At 40.1% G+C, this 10311-nt stretch overlaps 1 protein-coding gene across 2 annotated transcripts in view; it reads left to right on the top strand.

The window, feature by feature from the left end:
• The first annotated feature begins 3251 nt into the window (after positions 1 to 3251).
• The window catches only part of ipo8 (importin 8), a 36619-nt gene continuing 29559 nt past the window's right edge, over positions 3252 to 10311 (top strand). Inside the window, exons 1-8 of one of the 2 annotated variants that reach the window (XM_038738766.1) lie at positions 3252 to 3542; positions 4880 to 4961; positions 6175 to 6331; positions 6623 to 6781; positions 7389 to 7545; positions 8553 to 8642; positions 9516 to 9610; positions 10154 to 10238. In XM_038738766.1, coding sequence (XP_038594694.1) covers positions 3459 to 3542; positions 4880 to 4961; positions 6175 to 6331; positions 6623 to 6781; positions 7389 to 7545; positions 8553 to 8642; positions 9516 to 9610; positions 10154 to 10238 — 909 coding nt within the window. In that variant the 5' untranslated portion in view covers positions 3252 to 3458. The remainder of the gene's footprint in view (positions 3543 to 4879; positions 4962 to 6174; positions 6332 to 6622; positions 6782 to 7388; positions 7546 to 8552; positions 8643 to 9515; positions 9611 to 10153; positions 10239 to 10311) is intronic. The other variant, XM_038738767.1, reaches the window with a different exon arrangement.

Below are 10311 nucleotides of genomic sequence, written 5' to 3'. Positions count from 1 at the left end.
TGCCTCTACAATATCAGATGGATTCTGACTATCTACAGTGATGCTAGTGGCTCTGCAGGCTGTACTTGGGCACAGCAGTGCTTTGAGCTAAATGGTATGTCTGTGTGCTAACATACCATATTAAGAGTACTCCACTTGCTTAGCATCACTCTCCCATAAAATTGTCATGCTAACGACACCTGGGAATTTTAGAGTGCATCATAGCACAGACAGTATTGGTGGTAATTGCAAATGACCTTCATCAAAGGATTTGTCTCTGTACTTGCTGTTAGTCCCCTGTGCTGCATTTGATACATCACATCCTATTACAGAGACTGGAACATGCACACATTTGTAACATCTGTTATGAATTGATATAAATTTAATTGTCATGCTAGTAGCAGCTAATGTAGCCTGTAGTGGCGATAAGCAGCAGGCTACATTAGCTTTGGTAAGCTCACTACTTTCTCTACACAAATTGACTTCTTTAATTTTCAAATTTGTAGTCTTCACCAACTGATGCTGACTCAATTGACATCACTTGGACACTTATCAGACTTCACGCAGCTCCTGGAGTCACTAAAGGTTTTAAACAACTTCTCACATTCAGAACACCTGTAAATGGACAATTTCATTGTTACAGTCTAATACTTGTGGAGCCATTTCATTTGGAGCTAAAAATGGCAACATGCTGCTGGTATTACAAACTTTGACTTGGTGGTAGTGCAAATGAGTCAGGATCTCCAATGCCAGAAGGATTCGATTGGTTTGCACAAGTCAACAGTTTCTAGAAGTTTAATTCAAATCCTCCTACATCGTCTGGACCACCAGAGGCATCCCATTGGACTGACTTAGCTGGACCAATTCAGTAAATCAAAATCTACTTTTATGATGGAGTTTGTTTTTTTTTTTACCCTTTCATAGAGGTATTAAATCAATTACCAAATTAAGGTCAAAGTTGATGATCATGGTGTAATTGACTGCATTACATGCAGAAGTGTTTCTAACATTCTGCACTTATCTATGTAAATAAGGACAAACATTAACACCTCAATGTAAAGTCATGTTGTACAACACCACCTTTAACTATGAACGTATACTTTACACCTTTCAGGTTTGTTTAGAAAAGGTAGACTTGTATAGCAGAGCTGTTGTACTGAATGACATTGTTTGTACGGGTGTACCTAATAAGGTGGCCTCTAAGTGTATTACTGTGAATTACCATCTGTCACCATGTGACAGGTTTCACACATTAAAGCCATGAGGTGACAACTGAGTCAACTCCATCCCCCTGATGAAGACCATGAGATGCTGGTGAAATAGTGGACACTTCAAGTTCAGTTCAAATTCAAGAATCAAGGCAAATGGAACCGAGCCAGTCATTTCATTGCAGACAAGGCCTTTCTGATGAAAAGTGGCATTTTAAAATAAAATAAACTACTGCAAAAACAATCTGCAACAAAATCTATTTTTGTGAAAAGAATCAGGATGAACATTTTATATAGGTGAGCTGAGTTTGAGTATTTCACAATTTCATGGTCATATACATTTTGCTGTGTCCATATGAGTATTCATTTCATAAGATCTTCATTTAATGCTAAACACTTTTTTTTTTTTGTATTCTTTACTGCAAACCAAGTATAATGACAGATAACAACATACATAGGCCTGTTATATAAGTACCAGGTGGTTAAGTGGTAAAATAAAAATAAGCAGTTCATGCAGTTAAGAAATTTAAAAATATCAAGAGTAATTAAGGCTTTGGGGTTTGAAAAGTTGAATAGTTTGTATGTATTGTTGCATTTTATTCATAAAACTTTAAAGGTTTGCTGTAAGAACTAACTTTTGTGAATGTGAAATTTTGCTGAGATAAAAACACTTTTGATATAATACTGTTTTTGTTCTCCAATCCAGATATCCTAAAAGCCAAACAGCACATATTCGTACAGTAGGCAAATGAAAAGAGCCTGCCGACCACTTGGAGCTCTGGTCTCCATGGGGTCAGTTGCTCCTGCATGTACTGTACACGCGCCGGGAGAACACTCCTTGCTAGTCTTAAAAATGTTTTTTTTGTTCTGTTGTTGTTTTTTTCTCATATTTATTGAAATTATAAACACAAAACAATCAGGGGTACATGTATAAAAGAGAAAAATAAATCAATAAAAATAAAAGAAGTCATAACATAAGAAATAAAAAGAGTAAAGTGGATTCAAAATAATATATCAACTGTCCAAAATAAATTTGTCAAACATTGGTCTAGATTGTCTTCTTGTTCCTAATGTTTTTAATCTTGCTATACTGATGCAGTTCTTGGACAAAGTGTCCAAAGTGTGGTTTGGAGTCGGTCCATTTTGTCTTGCGGATGTGGAAATTTCCCAATAATAATTTCTTTCAAAACATATAAGAATGTCTTTTTCCTGAAGTTGAAATGTTTGACCAGTTTTCCTTTTTATATAAAGTTCAACATCTAACCAAAAAAATCTACAGTATATATATACATTGATAAAACAAATGACAAATTGCTTCTTCACGTAATTGACAGGAAGTGCAAGAATACTCAATATACAAATGTCTTTTTTACCAATACATACAATGTAATGTCTTAAAGGAAACCTCTTTTACTTTGTTGTTAAGACAGAATTTGTCAACAGTTTTCTGCCAATTTATTTCTCCATAAAGTGAAGAGATATACCTTGTATGTAGTTCCTGATATATTTATTTGAACATTTATTTTTAGTAATGTCAGTTTCTCCAAGGAATATACTACTATTGTATTGGTTTGATCCTTGAGACCTCAATAGCTGAACCTCTAAGAAGTTGCAGCACACTCCTTGGCATCAAAGGCATCAAAAACCACTTTATATTCCTTTGGCATAATGTAGTAATTATTTGGTGAAAAATGATGCTTGTAAATTTAGTTCCAGGCCAACAGAGCTTGTTTATGAAAATAACTTTACAGGTAATTTATCGATTTTTTATAGTCACATTTTAGTACAAATTTAATTCCGCCCATTAAATGAAATCCATTTTCAGGGAAGGTGTTCCACCAGCACTCAGGGTGGCAGCAACAGCACCGACCACTGTGTCGACGAAGAAGAGGAGGAAACCCGTAAATTGTATGTTTGCTCTGCTTTACGTCCACCGACAGTTGGTTGCCGGTAAAACGGGGCAGGGCCACTGTTTTTCGTCAAGCTAACGTTAGTCAGAGTGGGACAGAAGGAAAGCCGCGCTGCCTTCAGAGTGAACGCGCCGCCGCTTCTCCGAACGCATTCCTACTGAGGCTCCCGCCGATGAGCTTTTTATTTTGAATGCAGGGGCCGGAAGTTGCGTGTGTAACTCTCGGAACATTGTCCCTATTGTGGCCGCTGAATGCAGACCCAGAACGCTTGACTGAATATAAGCCAGAAACGGAAGCTAACGCTGTACCGTATGTGACACTAATAACAGAGAAGGACCCGCGGAATTAAACACATTACGTTATGGATCCAAACCGGATAATCCAGGCTCTGAAAGGGACTATTGACCCTAATCTGAGGATAGCGGCGGAGACTGAGCTCAATCAGGTGGGTGAGCTAAAGTAGTTTGTTGGGTTTTGTTTGTTTTTGTCGGGGGTCTGTGTGTGTGTGTGTGTGTGTGTGTGTGTGTGTGTGTGTGTGTGTGTGTGTGTGTGTGTGTGTAAATCAAGGACCGTTTGGCCCCGAAATGATGCCGGTGTATGTAGAGGAGGGCATGTCGTGTTTTGGTGATCTGGCTCGGCTTCGGCCTGGTGGTTCTCGAGCCCTGGTTTGGGAGTTTATATCAGGCCCCTGATCAGCAGTTTGACTTAACGGTTCCGTGCACGGACTCCGGCGGCTGCGCGAAGAACAATAGGAGTCCGACCTGACAGCCGTCACGGGCCGTCCGGAGCTGCGGCACCGGCCCCACACTAACTTATGCCAGCTCTGAAACACTTCACAGAGCTCTGCTACAGGCGGATTATGGAACCGAGAAATAAAAAACATTAGTGATTGATACAAATGTGTCTGCTTTACTGAACCATACGTTGGTTCTGGCAGAGTGGACATGTCAGTGAAGAGGTAGAAAATAATCTGAATACATTTATCTCTAAGGTGTCTATCTACTCACAGCAAGCTAACCTCACATAGCAGTTTGGTTTTTAAATCCATACTCATCAATCTGGATATTTCTTCCATGTCTGCATCATTCAGTTGTACTGTTATGATTTTGATACTGATCCAAATCTTTCTACATGATTGGCTAAAAGCAGTTTACTATGAGCCTTCTCCAGTCCATAATCAGCAGGGTGGAACATATTTGGATTAGTTGTTATTTATTCATGTATGTACTGTTTCTTTATTAGTCTTGGCTTGAAAATGTTCAAATGTAATGGCACCAAAAAAAGAAAAAAACAGGCATATTTCTTTAACAAACACCAAGTGTACCTTTTACATTCTAAAATGTAAAGTGCACTTTAGATTCCCAAATCCAGAGAGCATCACCTCTGTCCACATCTGTAAGATCAGTAGATATATGTAAGCTTGAGACCATTTGATCTGTGGCAGTTATTCAACCCCGCTGTAAATTATCAACATTCACATGGTGCATATGTTTGCATGTGCTCAAGAATCCCAGTTTTGAATCCTACCCTGGTTTCATATTTGGCATGTACCATGAGAAACCTGGTAAATCATATCTCTGTGTTCATGATAACATTATCCAAGTGTCTGAGCCTTTAGATGCATATTGTCTGTTATTTACACTTTTAGGTCTTCCATCTAAAAATATCTTGAGATGATTTTGAACGTTCAAATATGAAATATAAATGTTCATTTTGTCATACATCATGCATGGATGGGAAAAAATGGAAAATATCCCACTGAGTCTGCTCTGTGTGTTTCAGTCCTACAAGATCATCAACTTCGCCCCTACCCTGCTTCAGATCATTGTGTCGGAGCAGGTGGAGTTTCCTGTTCGCCAGGCAGGTGAGACTCTCAACAGTCCATCAAACAATACTGTGTCTCACTGCTCTCTCTTTTAGGTCATTATGTTTTAATACTGTACAGTTTCCATCTCGATTCAGTAGTTGTAAAATAATACTGCCACAATTTTAACCGAGGTAACTGTACCATAGAAGGTAGGTTTATTTGTCACAATACAACAGGTTGTAAAGTGAAATTTGTAACTCCCTTCTGCTACAAAGCAGAAAACATACATTAATATAAAATCAATTATACAATAGTTGACAGAAATAAACTATTTTCAGTGGAGCAGTGCTGAGGATGAATTTGAGCTTCAAAGTCTGATAACTTCTACACCTCTTCCCAGAAGGCAGCAGGGTGAACAGGCTGTGGCTGGGTGGGTACTGTCCTTTAGTATCCTTTGGGCTCTGAAGTCACCTCACCTCACCGATATCACTGATGCTCGGGAGATGGGTACCAATGATCTTCTGCTGCAGAGCCCTCTGGTCCTGAGCCGTGCACATCCCATGCCAGTTAGTGATGTTTTCAGTCAGGATGCTTTCTATAGCTCCTCTGTTTATATAAAAAAAAATATGGCCTTCTTAAGAAACAAACTTCACAACAGAGTTGTCTTCATATCGGGGGATGCAGTCGGGGGTGTACAGCGTGAACAGGAGGGGGCTGAGCACACAGCCATGGGGGGCTCCGGTGTTGAGCTCTAGAGTGGAGGAGGTGTATCCACCAATCTGAACTGGGTCTGTTTATGAGGAAGTCCTATATCCAGTTACAGAGTGTTTCATATTAATTTTATTATTAGTTGTTTAACAAGCTCAATCTGATGTTTTTTTGACACTCGTACATCATGTGTACTATTATTTTGTTCCTTGTGTTTACTTATGAATGTCAACAAACCAAGGGACTAGCTCACACTCTGCTTCGGAATGCAGAACTGGATCAAGTAACGCAGACATGGATTTAAAGATTTAGTTTATTTTCTAGTCTGTATAGTGTAGTATCATGAAATGCTGAATTAAGCCTTTTTACAGAGGTTGGACACTTTCTTTACTTTCCTGCTTAATGGTGTCAAATAGGTCTGTTTAAAGTAGACGAGGTATGTTTCATGTTCAAATTTTCAAACATCAACGACATCATATGCTGTAACCTCATTAAAGTATATGTCTGGGGGTATGCTTCTCTGACTCCCTGACTGTGTGTGTGTGTGTGTGTGTGTGTGTAGCGGCCATCTACTTGAAGAACATGGTGAGTCAGTACTGGCAGGACAGGGAGCCGTCTCTGGGTGAGGTTGTCTTTCCATTCAACATCCATGAGAATGACCGGCAGCAGATCAGAGACCACATAGTGGAGGGCATCATCCGTTGTCCAGAGTCCATACGGTACATAGAGTGAAAACGAACACACAATACCCTGTCATTAAGAACATCTGTAATTGTTGCAACTCAGTTTTTACTGTCCCTGTTTAGACAAAGTTATTCACTTTCTGTAATGCATCAGCCTGTTTCTCTCTTTAGACAAGCATCATTAGAACTTGCAGACTGTCTCTGTATTTCAAAATCTAAACTAAACACTTTGCCTCTAAGTAAAGTTTTTTAACTTCTCCTGAATATTTTCTGTAGGGACACAGTGAATGAATAGCCTTGGTAACTGACTGATTTTGCACTCTGTAGCGCTCAGCTGACCATGTGTCTGCGAGCCATCATCAAGCACGACTTCCCCGGCCGCTGGACCGCCATAGTGGACAAGCTCGGCATGTACCTGCAGTCTCAAAACAGCGGCAGCTGGTACGGCAGCCTGCTGGCTCTCTACCAGCTGGTCAAAACATACGAGTGAGTAACTTGTTCATGTTCCTCGGTTCCACCTCACCACTCTGAACGTCCCTGAGGAGCTATTAGCCCTTACACCACGACTGCACATTATCTTAGTCCCATTGTAAGTATGGTCTAAGGTCTTCTTATCATGGCTTGGAAGCTTATGGGAAACAGGACCCAGGTCTAAAGTAGTTCCTAAAAGATTACATCAGAACTTGTAATGCCAAAATAACTTAAGCACTAAAGGAATAGTTCAACATTTTGGGAAACATGCTTATTTTTTTTCTACCTGGAAGATATCAATTTCACGTCTGTCTAGAGATGGAATCAGGACATGTTTAGCCTAGCTTAGCATAAAGACTGGAAGGAGGGGGGAGCTAAAAAATTACAGCTCTCCAGAGTCTTGTCACAGCTTGTCTCTACAGAGACCTGAGCTCACTAACTTTATGTGTCAGCTGGTGTTGGACTGCAAATAACTACTTGGAGGACGGCTGAGATGCTAATGTTAGTCAAGAAATAGTTCTACTGTGTATTAATAGTAGATTGAGTAGTATAGTACTATCTTGGTGCTAGTTATAGTGTGTGTGTGTGTGTGTGTGTGTGTGTGTGTGTGTGTGCACTTCAGGTACAGGAAGGCAGATGAGAGGGAGCCTTTACTGGCTGCCATGCAGATCTTCCTGCCGCGGATTCAGCAGCTAATCAGCCAGCTCCTGGCTGACGCTACCATCTTCTCTGTCCTCATCCAGAAACAGATCCTCAAGATCTTCCACGCCCTTGTACAGGTGTGTGTTTGTGTCTGTGTGTGAACACATGATAAAAGCCAGGAACAGTGACTGCAGGGCAGTGTGTTTGGAAACATCTCAGACTCAAGTCAAATTAAAATGGTTGCTTTAAACAGCATATTGAATGTCAACCGAACTAAATCTCCACAACACCGCCAGGTAAATCTCTCTGTAATCACAGTATCCTGAAGTTTTTAAATCTGGTGTGTGTGGCGATGTTCCCAGACTGGTGAACCAGTAGTGATGTTTTTTATGCCAACCAGCAGTGATAAAGGTGGCAGCTCAGAGTCTATACGTCAGAATTGTCTAATTACTCTCACTGTCAGAAGGGGGAGACAAAAGGTAGGTTTTAAGATAGCTAATGTATCACTTAATTATCATCTCTTATACACAGAGAACATAAAATGACTTTAGTTACCAGGAAACACTGTGAATGAGCCAGTTTGAAGACGCTGAAGAGATTCTTAAATTGGCAAAACTGTCAAAAAATAAACATTAACAGTCAAAACCCTAGTAACACTTGCGGTATTAAGGACAACCAGCAGATTACTCTTAAGAAAGCATGAAACTCACAAGAAAATGTATTGTGGAATTCACTCTCAGACGTAAAGGTGAGCATCCCTCTTGCTCATGATGGCCATTAATTAAGACTTCAACGGCAAAACAGTCCACCAGTAGTGTAGCCTGTGAGAGAACGGGGAATGCTTTTCTCCTTGATGTTGTCAACTGACTCTGTGGTTTTATATTTTTTATTATTTATTTATTTTATTAACACGCACAAGCATTTATATGTAGCTTTAGCAATACTGTTATACCTTCATGCCAATAAAGCTGATTTGAATTGACTCACCACACGTACCACTCTACTGCTCTTCGCCAGGCACAGCTCTCTGTAGCACACTCATGACAAACCATTTCTGTAAAAGTCTTGTGTGTGTTAGTGTCACTGTGGTAATGATGATAATGATGATGATGATTATAGCATTAACCTCATTGCTGTCCTGCAGTACTCGCTGCCTCTCCAGCTGATCAACAACACAGTGATGACTCAGTGGATGGAAATCCTCCGAGCCATAATGGACAGAGACGTCCCAGCTGTAAGACACATACACACACACAATTAAAATGCACAATTCCTTTGTACCTGTCAATGAATTACAGTGAACAAATATATCATCTGCCACAGTGTGTTAATAAATGTTCTTTACAGAAGCTATTTCAATAAATGAAGTTTTCATGAGGAACTGTTAAAACAAACCAGTAGAAAGAAATATCATTTTGGGTAGTGGAGGTGCTCTTACTGAATGTTTCATCCGGCCCATGGATGGAGAACTGAAAATAACATACATGGATTATGAGGAAAGAGATAGATTTGTTAGGGTCAGCAGGGAGTAACATTTATTTTCACTAGAATTAAAGTAACACAGTGACAGAACATATGACTATACTGGTCATGTGTTTTATTCACCTTCTATAAGAAAACCTCAAAAAGCAAAAATCCTATCAGGTGGGGGAACCTGGGACAAACTCTTGAAGTTTGAGAACCACTGCTCTAAAGGCTTCCATGTCCAGCCTGTTTTATTCTTTATCACTTCATCATTTACTAAGAAATCATCTTACACACACACATTTTTTTTTTTTAGGTGTGATTGCTCTTAAATGGTCTAAAATCCTGTCTGAACTGGTAAAACAGTTGGTATGTTGTTATAACAAGAAACTTCCATATGGTATTAAAATAAGAAAAAGATCCATTGCTTGGAGAGACGCTGTCCATACTGTCACATACAACGTGATATGATATAGACATGTGGCAGGGTGTTCTGTTTGTTTGTGCGACTCTGCGTAATCACATTATGTGTGTATTTTGGAATCAGTGATTGTCTAAGTGAAGTCTGGCTGGATGTTCTGTTCTTCTGCTGGATTTACAAGCCCCAAAAACTGAACACAAAGTGTGTTTGTGTGTGTGTTAGGAGACGTTGGAGGTTGATGAGGACGACCGTCCTGAGCTGGCCTGGTGGAAGTGTAAGAAGTGGGCTCTGCGCATCATCACCAGACTGTTTGAGCGGTGAGTCCAGAGCTGCTCTCGCATCATCAGAAAGTAGATTTGTAATTGGCATAGGGACATTACTAAGTTCTGTGGCCTCGGAGGTAGAGTGGGTTGCCTCTAATCAGAAAATTGGCGGTTCGGTCCTCCGGTTCTCCTCCAGTTAGGATACTGAACCCCAAGTTGAAAGTTCTGATGAGCAGCAGATGATTCAATGCCAACTTTTGATACTTGACTCTTTTTTAAATGCATCATCATCATCATCAAATATAGGCTTTTAAATACATTCATAAGTGGATGTCATGCTTCAGAGACCGCTCTGGTAAAGTGAAAACCACTTTAGCTGGGAGAAGAAAAGAACCAAAGAGTTACTTAAGATGATGTCTGGACCTTTGAATCTTAACAAAATGATAACTGATGGAGCAGTGCTGGCACCTTAGCCTCTGCCATCAGTGTAAGAATGTGTGTGAATGTGAGGTAGTGCTTTGAGTGGTCAGAAGACTAGAAAGGTGCTATTGAAGTACAAACGATTTACCATTCACATGCTTCTGGTCTGAATTACAGGTATGGAAGCCCTGGCAATGTGACAAAGGAGTACTACGAGTTTGCAGACTTTTTCCTGAAGACATATGCTGTGGGCATACAGCAGGTAAAGAAATTTCACTGAGACCTGAAGATACTGGCTTTTCTATCTCTGGTGTGGGGGTTTGCTCTGTGTGGTG

This window comes from Micropterus salmoides, unplaced genomic scaffold (assembly GCF_014851395.1).
Source record: "Micropterus salmoides isolate LMB-PRFRI ecotype aquatic unplaced genomic scaffold, ASM1485139v1 Ms_hic_scaffold_23, whole genome shotgun sequence".
In the NCBI taxonomy this organism is placed as follows: domain Eukaryota; kingdom Metazoa; phylum Chordata; class Actinopteri; order Centrarchiformes; family Centrarchidae; genus Micropterus; species Micropterus salmoides.
Note: the sequence above shows the minus strand (reverse complement) of the source record. Positions and strands in the feature narration are given on the sequence as shown.